This window comes from Meles meles, chromosome 5 (genome assembly GCF_922984935.1).
Source record: "Meles meles chromosome 5, mMelMel3.1 paternal haplotype, whole genome shotgun sequence".
Classification (NCBI taxonomy): Eukaryota; Metazoa; Chordata; class Mammalia; order Carnivora; family Mustelidae; genus Meles; species Meles meles.
Window position 1 is genome coordinate 94,967,550 of NC_060070.1, and position 14,713 is coordinate 94,982,262.

At 42.3% G+C, this 14,713-nt stretch overlaps 1 protein-coding gene across 6 annotated transcripts in view; it reads right to left on the reverse strand.

Annotated features, from left to right (window-relative positions):
• Positions 1–19: 19 nt before the first annotated feature.
• Positions 20–14,713, reverse strand: part of PLA2G7 (phospholipase A2 group VII) — a 38,916-nt gene continuing 24,222 nt past the window's right edge. For all 6 annotated transcript variants that reach the window (XM_046004695.1, XM_046004691.1, XM_046004692.1 and 3 more), the window contains 10 exons: positions 13,349–13,470; positions 12,744–12,891; positions 11,168–11,261; positions 8,646–8,714; positions 7,991–8,117; positions 6,995–7,108; positions 5,772–5,863; positions 3,071–3,241; positions 608–756; positions 20–197 (listed from right to left, as the gene is read on the reverse strand). In XM_046004695.1, the coding sequence (XP_045860651.1) occupies positions 67–197; positions 608–756; positions 3,071–3,241; positions 5,772–5,863; positions 6,995–7,108; positions 7,991–8,117; positions 8,646–8,714; positions 11,168–11,261; positions 12,744–12,891; positions 13,349–13,444 (1,191 nt within the window). In that variant the 5' untranslated portion in view covers positions 13,445–13,470 and the 3' untranslated portion in view covers positions 20–66. The remainder of the gene's footprint in view (positions 198–607; positions 757–3,070; positions 3,242–5,771; positions 5,864–6,994; positions 7,109–7,990; positions 8,118–8,645; positions 8,715–11,167; positions 11,262–12,743; positions 12,892–13,348; positions 13,471–14,713) is intronic.

Here is a 14,713-nt window from a genome sequence, read left to right on the forward strand (position 1 = left end):
ATACACACACACACTTTTAGACCGTTTTTAAACAAGACTTTTAAAAAAGTGCTTTTAATCTAAATGCTATTGCTCTGTTTCTGTAGAGTTCTGTAGACTGACATCGTGGCTGGTTATGTTAATGTTGGTCCCTGGAATAAGATTAGCATCTTTTCCTTCAATCAAAGAATCCCACTGATCAAAATCTTTCTGCAGTCCTGTAAAACAGAAATGGTAATATATTAGCATAGTAAACTTTGTGAGAGCATGAAACAGCTCAGTGCCTCTAGGTGGCAGCACAGCGTCACTAACGACATGATTACAGCCCTGGCCACTGCTTGTGTGTAAATGATGGGGCTAGGCACCTGCAGATCAGCCAGGACCCTCAGCATGGAAGTCCACCAAGTGCGCCCAGAAGAACTATTTCCTTTAACAGGTAGACTCGCTGTCTGTGATACAGAACATACAAGCAGCAGAATTAAGTTTCTCACGCTTCTGTTTACAAACTGATTTACTGCCCTCTTACATTGCAAACCAACTGGAGACAGAATAGGACTAAGGCTGGATTAAGAGAGTTTTGTCCTAAGGATCACCTGGTTTATGTCATGAAATACTCTTAGTTTCTTACCTAAGTGCTTTTGTAAAAATGCTAATGAAGCTTTGTTGCTAAGACCAAGTGCTACATTTGAATCTATATCTCCTTTTAAGGTGAATATGTATCCAATTATTTTGCCAGTTGCAAATGTGAAATCAGCAAAATTTTGATGGACTGAACCCCTGAAAGAGAAAGGAGACAGTTATAAATCACATAGTTTGACAAACTTATTTCTGTAGTTAGGGTGCAGGAAGGATACTGGCCTTGCTCGCTATGTACTAAAAAACCAAGGCAATAACACCTGTAGATTTGATCTCTTTAGTTGTATTTGTGGGTCACAGGGTGCATGTATAGGGATCTTAAAGTATATATTCATCTTCCCTTTTAGGTAAAGATTTCAGTCTTCAGCGGCATCTTGGCTTTAGAAGAAATGATTCCAGCTTTTTCTTTTCTTTTTTTTTTTTTTTTTTTTGAGCTGATGCAACATATTATGTTGTATTATGTATGTATTATGCAGGGACTATGTACTCAGAGCCAGAAGCCTATTATATTTGCTTACCAACACCACCTAACTTCATATCTATTTGATGCTAGTCAAAACACACTGCACATAAGCCTGGAATTAAGTAGATTTAAGGGGGAAAAAAACCCTTTTCCTTTTATTATTTAAGCTGGAAGTATCTTATAGGTATCATTTATGCTGCTCCTTAAATCCACCAACAGCCTAACATCAAGTACAATGGCCTTTTCCTTGGTGCTCATTTTCTACTGCCTCTCAGACATTTGACGCTTTCTTGCAGGTTTGTTTGTTTCTTTGTTTCCCTGACCATCTCTCTTGTTTGTACCTGACCATCTCTCTTGTTTGTACCTTCCTTTCTTCCCCTAACCACTCTGTTCTCCACTGGCTCTTCACATACATACAGGCATTTCCCAAGATCCTGTTCTCAAATCAATTTTAAACCACTTGGTCTTATCTGCACAGGTTTCATGTATAATATGCAAATTCTATATTTTCCCAGTGTGTGGCCAGACATCTCTACCCAGATTTCCCTAGCTCAAGCTAAGAGATTATAAGGTCAGAATACATCTTTCCAGCACCCCCTCCCCTACCGTGCCCCGCTTCCTCTTTATTTTATTCCTGCTTATAAGCCAACCACCACTCCCAGTTATCTATACTTGAACCAGAGCCATCTGCCTCCTGCTACCTTCTTCCCTGCTTCCAATCACAGCATGAGTGTCAGAAGCACAAAGAAGCTAGAAACAGGGTCAGGAGCAGAAGCCCAGATGCTACCTACCATCAGTGATGGAATGGCCTCAGGAGACCAAGGCAGGAGAGAGGGAGGGAGCAGTCTAAACAATGGGAGGAAGGGCAAAGAGTAGGGTTGCAGTACCCCTGGGGGGAGGGAGGAACAGGGACATCCACAAGGTCAAGGTCGAATGGATAGAGAGAGCAGGGACCAGGTGGCAAATAGCCTGCGGGGTCTTTTATGTCCTTGGTAAGGCGAGTTCCAGTATGCTGGTGGGGGTTTGGGGAGCTAGCCTACAGGAATCAAAGTATACATGGAAGTAAGCATGAACTATGGAATGCGACCTATTACTTCCAGGTTCCTAGCAGAGAAAGGAAGGGAAAAAAAGGCAGAGTAAGAGCCTAGTAAAGAAGTGGAGTTGAGGGAGGCTAGGCATTCTGCATTATTTCTGTTTTAAAATTAAATAGACTTGCCCATCCAAATACTGAAGTCCTTAGCTAACGTGAAGCTAAACTGAGGTCTTTAACTACCTAGACCCTCCTCACTATCTAAAGTCTCTTGATCCTTCTAGACCAATTCCACTCCCTTGTCTTCCAAGCAGCCTGTCCTGAACACCTCAGGCAAAAAGCCTCCATTCTCTGACCCCATAGCGTTTACTGCCTACATGGTTTGTGTTTCCTTCCCGCCCCCTCTTCTTGTCTTCTTTGAAATAAGTCAGGTTTCAGAAGAGGGATGAGCCCTACCTTGTAACATCACGTTGTGAGTTCAAAACTCTCCTGGGGTTTCTTTTTCACACCCATGATACCAGCATATCGCTGATGCTCAAAGGCATCCCATTATAGCTTTGGGGGAATTTACAAATCCATGTTCTTTTGAAACAGGTACACACTGAGATCTCAACATATGCTCTCCCTTTTTTCCCCAAAGAGTTCCTAGTCTAGCCTGTTGATGGAATACTTCTCCCTACCACAGCTCCCAAATGCATAAGCCTGCTCTTGTATCCTAATGCAAATTTTAATTATCAGCATAGGAAGGACTTACATTAACACAATTCAAAACATCTGCATTTTAAAAAAGAGCAAGCATAAATGCACTTAGACCCTGAAATTATCTCATATTCTCCCTCATGGAAAGTCTAAACAATGCATTTAATGACTCTATCATGCCTACCAAATGGTATCTTTTGGTGTATATCCAAGTTTCAAGTTTCTGTTTCAGATGGTGAAATAAATCACTTATTAATACTCACCTGATTGTAATCATTTTTCTTTCTTTGCCGGGTGAGTAGCACTTTTCCATTTTTTCGATATTAGCAGGATATTGGAACCGTTCTGAGTTGATAAAAAAGAGGGGCTGAGGAATTCTGGAATATATTTCATCATCCAGCGGAGCCATCCAAGCATCCAGGGCAATCCCACATCTGTAAGAGTTTGGGGACAATGACAAAAGAAGGCTGGTGACACGCGGATGGACAAGCGGAATTTCTAATGACGTTAGGATTAATGGGCATACACCATCCTGGTTTATCGTGGGTTATCTCACTGGTATTATACCTCAGTGTGGGAAGGGAATACGATGAGCTTTATAAGGTAGCAGACTTGGAATTACATAATCATTTTGTTTAGGAGACATTTAGGAAATGTGACCTTAAAAAGATAAGAGTATCTTTAAAATGTTTTGTCATTTCTGTTACATTGATTTCAAAATAAATTTTTCAGTAAGAATTTCTCCGAAACTATGCGGTGTCTGAAGACATACAATATATGCATTATTGCTCCCATGTTTCCAGGCCTTCTGGACACCCTGCAGTCCATCTACTGAGCCTTTCTCACAATTAACTGTTGGACCAGTTGCTTTATAGGTAGAGGTACTTACCCTGGGTAAGTGTCTAGAGGTTGAAGAAAAACATACAAGGTCTATCATTTGAAAATGTAACTTGCGTTTTAAAAGTACGTTTATCCTGGGGTGCCTTGGGTGGCTCAGTGGTTAAAGCCTCTGCCTTCGGCTCAGGTCATGATCCTGGGGTCCTGGGATCCAGTCCCGCATCGGGCTCTCTGCTCAGCAAGGAGCCTGCTTCCCTTCCTCTCTCTCTGCCTGCCTCTCTGCCTACTTGTGATCTCTGTCTGTCAAATAAATAAATAAAATCTTTAAAAAAAAAAGAAAGTAAGTTTATCCTATGTTTCTGGACCTTTTGGACACTCCACTTTATGTGCTAAATGGGCAAAAGAAGAGAATTCCCTTATAGAAACTGATTTTAAAAATTTGTGAGATGAAGTTTCACAAAGGGTCCTACCCATTTTCTTCATGAGCTCATCCAGTCTGTGATGCCATGGTTCAAGAAAGAAGATATTTTTTCAAGTTATAAGACTGGGCCCTGATCCTGACTCTTACCCAAACAACTATAATTTAAGACCTCTATCCATTTTTTAAAAAAAAAGATTTTATTTATTTTTATTTTTTTAAATTACCACCTAATTTATTATTTGTTTCAGGGGTACAGGTCTGTGAATCATCAGTCTTATACAATTCACAGCACTCACCATAGCACATGCCCTCCCCAATGTCCACCACACAGCCACCCCATCCCTCCCCTTCTCCTTCCCCTCCAGCAACCCTCAGTTTGTTTCCTGAGATTAAGAGTCTCTTATGGGGTGGCTGGGTGATAGACATTGAGGAGGGCATGTGCTATGGTGAGTGCTGTGAAATGTGTAAGACTGATGATTCATAGACCTGTACCCCTGGGGCAAATAATACATTATATGTAAATAAAAATAATTAAAAAAATTTTTGTAAGCACTTTCTAAAAATATATATCAAATATTGTTCTTAATGATGTCACTCAGAAATATTCCCATTTAAATTCCAAATAAAAGAAGAATGTTCATTAAAAAAAAAAGTTCATTGTCTGTCTCCCTCTCTGGTTTCATGCCATTTCATCTTTCCTCTCTTCCCCTATGATCCTCTGCGTTGTTTCTCAAATTCCACATTATCAATGAGATCATAAGATAACTGTCTTTGTCTGACTTACTTCACCTAGCATAATACCCCCTAGGGTGTTATGTGAAATAATCATGTGAAATATTAAGTGAAATAATATTTTATTTATTTGTTTGTGTGTTTAATTTATTTGCGAGAGAGCCAGTGGAGGGAGGAGCAGAGGAGGAGGGAGAGGAAGAGAGAAAGAATCTCAAGCAGACCCGGCACGGAGTGCAGAGACCAACCTGGGCTAGTTCTTAAGATCCTGAGCTCATGACCTGAGCTGACCAAGAGTCAGACGCTTAACTGCCTGAGTCACCCAGGCGCTCCAAGACCTCTATCGATGAAGATGGAAAAAAAAAATTGATTTAAAAATGCCCTGCATATCGGGGAAATCTAGAAATACTGTAAGATACACTACTGATGTCACAACCATTATGGCATAGATTATATATTATATATATCATATATATATATAAAATATATGGATAGATTTCCAAGTGAAAATATTAAGCCCTTAATCAAATACATAAGAATGATGAGGGAAAATATATAGGAGTGGGGAAAGCTTTTAGTAGCAAGCGAGGTAGATGGTTTCTGTCTGAGAAAATTCATACAGAGTACTTTATGGAGGCAAAAGAACAGACTTATAAACCCTGGAGGATCCTTTACCCATTAAGAATCTGATAAAGAGGGCCACCTGGGTGGCTCAGTGGGTTAAAGCCTCTGCCTTCGGCTCAGGTCATGATCCCAGGGTCCTGGGATCAAGCCCCGCATCGGGCTCTCTGCTCAGCGGGGAGCCTGCTTCCTCCTCTCTCTCTCTCTGCCTGCCTCTCTGCCTAATTGCGATCTGTCTGTCAAATAAATAAATAAAATCTTAAAAAAAAAAGAATTTGATAAATATTCTCTCTCACATGGGTTATCGCTTTCCGTCTTCCAATAACTTACAGTTTTCTTTCTCCTCCTTCTCTTACCTGAATCTCTGGTCTTCACTAAGAGTCTGAACAACGGTGGCTCCACCAAAAGAGTGTCCAATTACTGCTATTTTATCCCTGTCGATAGAGTCCTGTATGAAAAAGCACAACCTATATTCATCACTGTCTCACAGGTGGTTAGAATAAAATGGTTTTTCAAATTCTAAAATTTGTATTCATTGCATGGGCATGGTTAAGTACTTTGATCTCTTGTACAAGAAATGCATACACACATACACTCACATGCACTCACACACACATACACACACGTATACATACGCATGGACGTACACTGGCATATACACACACAAATCCACACATTGGGCATTCATCAAAGTTCAAAGTGAACTAGGCAAAGTTCCTAGGCGCCCACACCTGAAACACTGACATCATTGCTGACTTCTGCCTCTCCCCACTCCACATTTAATTCATGAGTTCATTCCCTGCGTATCTATCGTGCACCTGCTCTATGCCAGGCACCGCAGACCACTTTCAGTGAGCTCCAGTCTACCAGTGGAGGTCCAGGTACAGGTACGTGATGCAGCTCCAACAGCGTTCAACATGGTGGTGCCAAGGAGCACACATGACAGATAGCTCAGCAGCCCAGGGGTGGCAGTGGGATCCAAGAAAGCTTTCTGGGGAAGGTGATGCCTGACTTGGAGAGTAAGCAAGACTCAGGGAGAAGAATGTGTCAGGCCAAGAGGATAGCATATACAAAAGCATGGAGGCAGGAGAGGGAGGGGCCGGCTAAGGGACAACAAAATCTTCGCTAAATCAGGAGAACAGATCATCATCTTCTGCCTGAACTGAGGTACTTCTAGTTCCTTCTATCCCATCCTCCATCCCCCATGCACAATTTCGGGTCTTTGTTCATGCGGTCCACTTCGACAGTCTTCTACCCCCTCTCAATAGTCTGCTGAAAACTTTTGACCACCATTGCAGGATCAAGCTCAAAAATATGTAAGAGCCATCCAGAAATTTAACTACTTCCACTGGAGGTATTGAGTTGACCCAGAGAATTTGCTTTTTGTTGGCTGTTGGCAATTTCATATCTCATGCAATCTAATGCATTCCTCATAGCTGTAATACTTCACGTCTTTTTTTGTTTGTTTTTTAATTTGCAGCCCTCTGTCATGTCAAGCCTTGCATTACAGCAGAAAAGCAGATAAAGAGGAATAATGAAGAATGACAGGACAAGGGACATGGCTTTTTCTTAAGCTCACCTTCAGTTGCTCCACATCAAACTCTAAATCTAAGACATTCTTCACTGGCCTTCCACGATCAATGTCCAGAATCAAATCAAGAGCTTGGGAACACTCCTTTGCTCTTTTCTGTACCTAAGATGATGATTACAAAAAGGAAAGGACAAAGTATAAAGCTGTGGCACTTATTTTAGAGTCTGTGTAGGCGTTGCATGTGGGAAACCTGGCTGATTGCTTCTACACTGGAAACGTCTAAGTGATTAGTGACTGGAACACGACCAGCGTCATGATGTGGGCTCCAGCTTTGCAGGTTATAGCTGAATCCAAATCCTAGCTCTGGTGCTTACCTGCTGTGTGACCTCAGATGAGTTATACACAACCTCTCTCAGCTTCCATTTGTCGTGTGGCAACGCCTACCTCGGTGGAATGTGGGTGGGATTACATGCAAGGACATATATATGAAACACCCACTGCAAAGCCTGGCACAGAGGTGAAAGCCAGTGTGCTTTCTCTCACCTCATCTTCCAGACACTCTTGTGAAAAAGATACTGTTATTATTCATTATGTTGTAACAGATCAAACAAAGAGGCCAAACAGAGTAAGTAACTTGTCCGAGATCAGCTCACCCTGAAGTGATGGCATCAGCATTCAAACACAGATCTTACTACTTATTCCATATTGCATCTGTCTTTAATATTGCCTTGGAAGGGAGGATCTTTGTCGCTTTCTTTTCTAGCACGTCTGAGATTCTAAAATGAGAAGTTCTACTGCAAAAGATTTCTGAATATGTACTGTCTCCTCTCAGGATATGTATGTTTGTCTTTGTTTTTACTATGATCCAGACTTTTCATTAAGGGAACTGTGTCTCTCAGAGAATCTTCTGACAGGTCTTTGGGGAATGGGAAACAGGAGAGCGAAGTAGCTCCCCTGGTAGCACATAAATGACATGAGCAAGCCTTAACCCGTTTGCATATACTTTTTAGTCTCCAGGCCCCCTCCCCTCCAGCTGCCACGTACCTGCTCACTTCGTACAGACATCTCCTCCTCCTCTGTTTTGAGACTTTGGAGATAGAGCCAAGACTTGTTTCCTATTTCTGCAGCAGACTGGTCTTGGAAATAGTAAGTCACGGAGGCTGATCCATCTCTACAATCAAACAGAGTCAATGACTTACCCTCGCTCTTCCTCTCCTTCATCCCCTCCCATGCTCCCCATCCCCAATTTCCCTCTGATCTGACTTCCCAGGCTTCTGCCACTCTGTTTTTTTTTTTTTTTTTTCATATCAAAGAGAAAACGTCTTTGCTACAGGTCAAGTCCACCCTTTCCATCTTCATAATTCTAGGTCAGCTGGAGACTCCTGCCGGAAACCAAATCCCAGGGCTGCCACTTACCCGCTGTGTGGCTTGGGGTGAATTACTTACGTTTCCAGCTTCATTGCCCTCTTCTTTAAAACAGTGATAGCAGTAACCATTTCGAAGGATTCTTACAAAGATTAAATGATGGTGCACGAACAGGGCACACAATAAACACCAGAAATGCTAGCTGCTTTTTAACTCTTGATAGTTTAACTCAGTCTCCTTTTTTTTTTTTCCCTTCATCATGTAACCACAGTCGACAATTTCACTGATTTTTTTCTATAAATCTTTTCTGAAAATTAGAGCCCAGGTCACCTACCTGTGTTCTACAGCAGCAACTATGAACCCATGGGATGCCAGATCAATGCCAATAGCAGAATAAATTGTCCTTCAAAACAAAAGGAAGAAAGCATTACACTACCAGCCATGCCTAGTTGGGGTCCCCTAATAAACCTGGGAACATGGAGGTCATTATACCCCTGTAGTATTGCCTGGGGTTAAACCAGATAGCTGTGGTTCTCAAAGCTCTGGCCCTCAGGGGATATTTGACAACATGGAGGTATCTTCATTATCATGATGGGCAGAGGGGGCTACTGGCCTCCAGTGGGTAGAGGGATAGCACTAAACATCCTAGAGCACACAGGACCACCCTCCACTGTAAGAAATTATTTCTTGCAAAACTTTTGTAGTCCTGGGTGCCTGGGTGGCTTGGTTGGTTAGGCCACTGCCTTCGGCTCGGGTCATGATCCCAGAGTCCCAGGATCGAGTCCCGCATCGGGCTCCCAGTTCTGCGGGGAGCCTTCTTCTCCCTCTGACATTCTCCCTTCTCATCTCTCTCTCTCTCTCAAATAAATAAGTAAAATCTTAAAAAAAAACACAAAACACAAAACAACAACAAATGTCGGTAGTCCCAAGATTGAGAAATCCTGATGCAGTGATTCTAAATATTGCTTTTGAGAGTTCTGGGCTTTCATCTTGGCCCTACTCCTTATCAGCTATATGACTTTAGGTAATTATATTCCTTGTCAGCACCTGTACAATGGGACTAATAATGCCTTTACTTTAGAACAGTTGTAAAGTTTTCGCAAGACAGCGTATGTAGGAAGGCAATGCAGTGTGGTGCTTAGGAGAATGGGACCTGCAGTCTGATCCTTGTGTTTGCTCCACCACTGATTAGCTGTCTGCCTTGGGTAAGTCACTGACCCTTCCTCTGTAATGGCAGGGTACTTGGTGGGATTACTGTAAAGGATCAAGTAAGTTAATACATTTTCAGTGCTTGTAACTATGTCTAAAACAGGGTAAAGACTGAACACTTGTCAACTCTTATTTAAATGACTGGACACAAAGAATCATGTGCTAAGCAACTGTATTCATACCCCCTTTCCATTCTTCACTCTGTACAGTCTTCTCATATGCACTCACTAGGAAAGGGCTGTAGAGAACCAAAAGGAGGTAGTAGGAACTCTGTCTTCTACTGTTGAAAAACACAACCTACTTAGGGAGGGATCAGGAAACCTTCTCTTGTCAAAGGCCGGGATGTAAATATTTCCAGCTTGGTGGGCAAAACAGTATCTGTCATAGATACTCAACTCTGCTGTCGTAGAACCAAAGTAGCCGCAGGCAACGTAAAAGCTGGAATGAATGTGACTGTGTTTCAATAAAACTTCATTTATAGAAGTAGGGAGCAGGCTGGACTTGCCAACCACTGGTCAAGTAGAAATTAAATAACTAGGTGGACAATGATTAAGTATCAAAGATAATTTCTTTTGATTTATCTATGTTATTTACTTATTGAGAGAAAGAGAGAGAGCATGAGCAGAGGGAGGGACAGAGGGAAAAGGAGAGGGAGAGAATCTTAAGCAGACGCCCTGCTGAGTATGGAGCCTGCTATGGGACTCGATCTCATGACCCTGAGATCATGACCTGAGCCGAAATCAAGAGTCACATGCTTAACCCACTGAGCCATCCAGGCACCCCCTAAAGATAATTTCTTATTGCAGATACTCCCCAACTTCTTGCCAGCTAAAATCCACCGATTTCTGAAAGTCTTTCTAATCCTCTGAGGTAGAAAGAAGGGTAGGCAGCTGAAAGAATGGAAGAGGAGAGGGAGTGGAGGTCATGAAAATATGCCACTCAGAGGTCATGCCACAGAGAGCAGAGCTGATTAAAGACCCCACCCAGCCCCTGCCCCTCTGGATCTATCAGCACCAGCTAAGCTTCCTGTGAGCAGAACCCAGTCACTGGGCACTGTGGGTACTAATGTAGGCCCATTCTGGTGAGATGCAGGACTCCTCAGATGAGCAACTCCTGTCAGTTGGCCTGGTCCCACGTCTCTTTGAAGTGTGCTGTAATCTGAGACGCTGTACCCAATCTCACCACTCCCCATTCTCCTTCCCATGTGTCCAAGCTGCATCACGATCTGAAGGTTCTCCCTATCTTTTCCTGCTCCGTTCCCTCTATCCTTCACAGATATTTCTCTCAATAAATGTCTTTGACAGGTAATCCAATCTTGGTGTCAATTTCTCAGAAGGCCTAAATCAGGGGATGGTTTTGAGAGTGTAAATATTATAACATAGAAGGGTGACAGCCAAAAATGTAAACCCTTCTCTTCTTGTCATGAGGCGAGTCCCCATGAGCTGGAATGAGGGAAGGAACTACTCAACAAGATAGGCCTGGACTGATGAACAGACCACAGCCGAAGGTTGAGGAACCCCAATTCCTCCAAGACAGGGCCCAGTGTGATATTCTAAAATCTGCTCTTCTTCTGGGGTGGGGGGTGGGGGGGATGCATTCGGTCATTGGTCCTTCGGAATTCAAATTGTTCAGCCTTTCAAACATTACCGGAATGCTCCAAGACCATGAGAAAAAACAATTAGTGGATATTTTTCCCCAGTCCTCAGAGGGGAGTTCCAGTCTGCGGGAGTTGTCACTGAACCTAGACAACAATGAGAAATGATAATTAGTGTTTTCCCTGACTTGAATGTTCCTGGTTAATTTAACTTACATCTTCTTAGTGCAAATCCTGACCCACGGAATTCATACTTAAGTTTTTAATGTACTACGAGTCAATTCATTAAAAAGTCTGCTACTAGACACCTGCCGACCAAGGACCTGAAGCATGTAGTTTTTCTCAAGACCATAAAATCAGTAATCATCTGTTCTCACTGCCAGCTCTGTGCTTAAGATAAGACAGTCTCCTACGTACAGGTGTACTCAGGAAGGCCATTCCTTAGTACCAAGCCCAGGTGTTGGCAAAACTTGAAAGGGATTATTCTGAAACCAAACTGAACTGCAGGAGCATTACACTGAGAACCAGAACTTTCAAATCAGGTGCTCCTTTCCTTCTAATTTGGTTCTGATCAAGAGGAACACACCATTGACTTCATACTCAGATGTGGTCTTGGATGCAGCTCCGCTACTTACTACTGATCTTGAACAAGTTTCGAGAACTCTTGAGTTTCCCATTCCTCTTTCATAAAATGGAGCAAATGATATCTTATAGGGCTTTTGTGAGAATGGTATCTAAGTAGGACATTTATGCAAAGCACTCATCTCGTGACATTGGTAAGCAGCTCAAAACACGGAAGATACTGTCTTCCCTTCCTGCACTTCTCAACTGCTCTTATCATCGCTACCCTCAGTGATCTGTGTCCCATTTTCTCCTTTATTAAACAGAGCTGCAGTCATGAAGACTGATGTGATGATCGCTCCAGAAGTGATTTATAACTTATTTAGCACCATATAGAAGTGTAGTTACATTTCCATCATTTCTGTTGTAGAGGGGTTTTTAAGAGAAATCCACAGAAAAGTTTAAAATAAATGCCGGAAGTTGTAAGTAGTTTTGAGAGGGAAGTTTGAAGACATGGTTAACCCTGGCCCAACAGTAGTGTTTGAGCAAACAGATAAGAAAGGAAACATCTATATTAGTGATAGGTAGACAAACGAAGTCATGAATGCTCAGCAGGTTGTCTTGGTGAGTAAACCTTGTACTTTGGAGATGGGTGATGGGAATGAGGATGGAGTTCCCTCATTTACCATAGGGGAGAAATTGGCTTTCACTTTCCTACAAAGCATCTAGGGCATGGGGCATGACAGCCAGCCTGCTTCTTACTCACCAGATTACTGCTCCTCCACAGTATGTGAGCAGGAAAATTAAAGACCAGCCAGAGACAGATATTACAGCCAGTCGGAAAATCTGACACTTTCACTCCCTCCATCTCCCCCCATACATGTAGAACAAAGCAAATGAGAACCCTTGATTCTCTGATGGTTATCTGGGCTTTTAAGAAACACTTTGTCCTCTGAAGAGAAGTTTAGACTAGAGAAAATCTACTTTGATCTTTGCCTGAAACTTCTACTGTTTTCCAGCTTTTCTTATATTCTAGAGCCTACAAAGCAGGATCAATGGGAATCTTACCAAAAAATAAGCTGAGTATTTTGCCCATAAGCCAATGTGTTCCAAGATATTTACTAAGACCAAAAAAATATTCTTTGTTTGGTATCCAAAGGGTGTCAGAGTGGTGGGCCTCCTCTTGGGATGGATAATACAAACGCAAGAAGGTACCCTGTAGAGGAAAGAAATTAACGTACTTTTAGTGAGGTTCCTTCTCCATTATGTTCCAATAGCTATTTTGCACATTTAGTTAGTGAAGACCCAAATACTTCTGTTGTTCACAGAGAGGTCCAGAAAAAAAAAAAATTTAAGCTGCTGTGGTGACTGAATACAATAGAAAGAGAAGCAAAATAGAACAGTATGCTTTCTGAGTGAAAAGAAAGCATAAGCATGTTGGTTTCAACCATTATGGATGGGGAAAATAAAGAAAATTTATAGATAAATTAGTCAGATGACAGCAACAAATTAGGGAATGACTTAACTTGCGAAAGGCTTCCAATGGGACAAGATAAATGGCAAAGTGAGTCATTCTCAGGTGAGGGCAAGGACAGGTTTCAAATCATTTTAGTGGGCAATACTAACCGTCAATATTAGATTATAAGGCTACGTGGTATTAATCAAAGCATTACCTTCTTAGTATAATCAAACATCAAGTCTGTACAACCAACAGAGTAAGATCCATTTCCTTTGGGGATTTTAGATTGGCCAACGCTTGCAGCAGCCATCAGAGCTTGTATTTTATTGGTCCATGCTGAAAAAAAGGTAAATATTATCTAGTTGACCTTCATTACACACCAGACTTTATTATGCAAAAGGAAATCCCAGGGGAATGAAGTCACACCCCTTAGTTTCTGGTCTCCTTCATTTCTTTACCCAACTAGCAAAACACACAAATAGTTATTAAGGGCCTGACGTAAGCAAAGTATTGTGTGGGGATACAAGAGCGAGGTGGACATAGCCCTTTCCCTAAGGTACTTAAGGCTATCGCCTCCTAATACTTTCAGCCTTGCCCTTAGCTTCTCAATTCTCAAAGACCACTTTCCTGATCTGTTTTTCCCAAACATAAACCTTGGAGCTTGGACTTGCAGGCTCTTTAGCCTTAACCCAATTCTACTGACTCAGAAAAGCTCTGCTTATTAAAGTTTGAAAAGTACCAGGCAAAGAAAGAAACAAACAAACAAAAAGCACTAGGCTGAGGTACTAGACCACCTAGTTGGACACACGGGTCAACAACTGATAGTTCAAAGGTAAGGAGGGAGTTCCAAGGAAAGCAGGAGATGAATGGACCTGGGGTATTAGAGCCAGGTGATCCTAGTTTGGATCCCAGCTGGACTTCTGATTCTGTGATGCTCTGGCCTAGGCAATTTACTCCCCTCTCTGACCCTCTGTGAAGTGGGGCAAAAAGCACTTGACTGGCCTGCAGGACAGTTGTAAGAATAAAGTGCACATGAAAGTCAAGGGCCTAGCACAGGACACAACACATCATCAGCAGACAACTGGTATTATGTGTTCCTTACCTAGAATTAGCTAACTCTGACTACCCAAATTTAAGCCCTTAGGGGAGGATTGCAGATCTAAACTATATCATACCCTTTTCCCTCTGGGCAGATTAAAAATCCAAGGTGTTTCCTCAGACATAAAAACAAAAAAACAACTTCACCTGTAAGGTGAACACTTTCAGTCCTATTTAGAAAGGCACTTTCTTTCCCATTTAAGATGTTCTACCAAGCCATGCTCTGTGGTGTAACAGGGAGACATCAATCCATTGGGAGATACCACACGTGGCTTTCCCTCCTTGAGGAGCAGCCCTGTTTTGCTGTGACCCCACTCACATCAGCCATGATGGATGGTACCGGGTTTGAGGGGAGGACTCTGGTTCACAGAGTTTGAGGAAGAGTCCCAGAGAGTCCACAGCTGCCTTGGAGGTGTCACCTCTGGAAGTAAGAGTTTAGTTCTAGAGCCATGGAAGGGTTCTGAGTCACACAAGGTTTCTC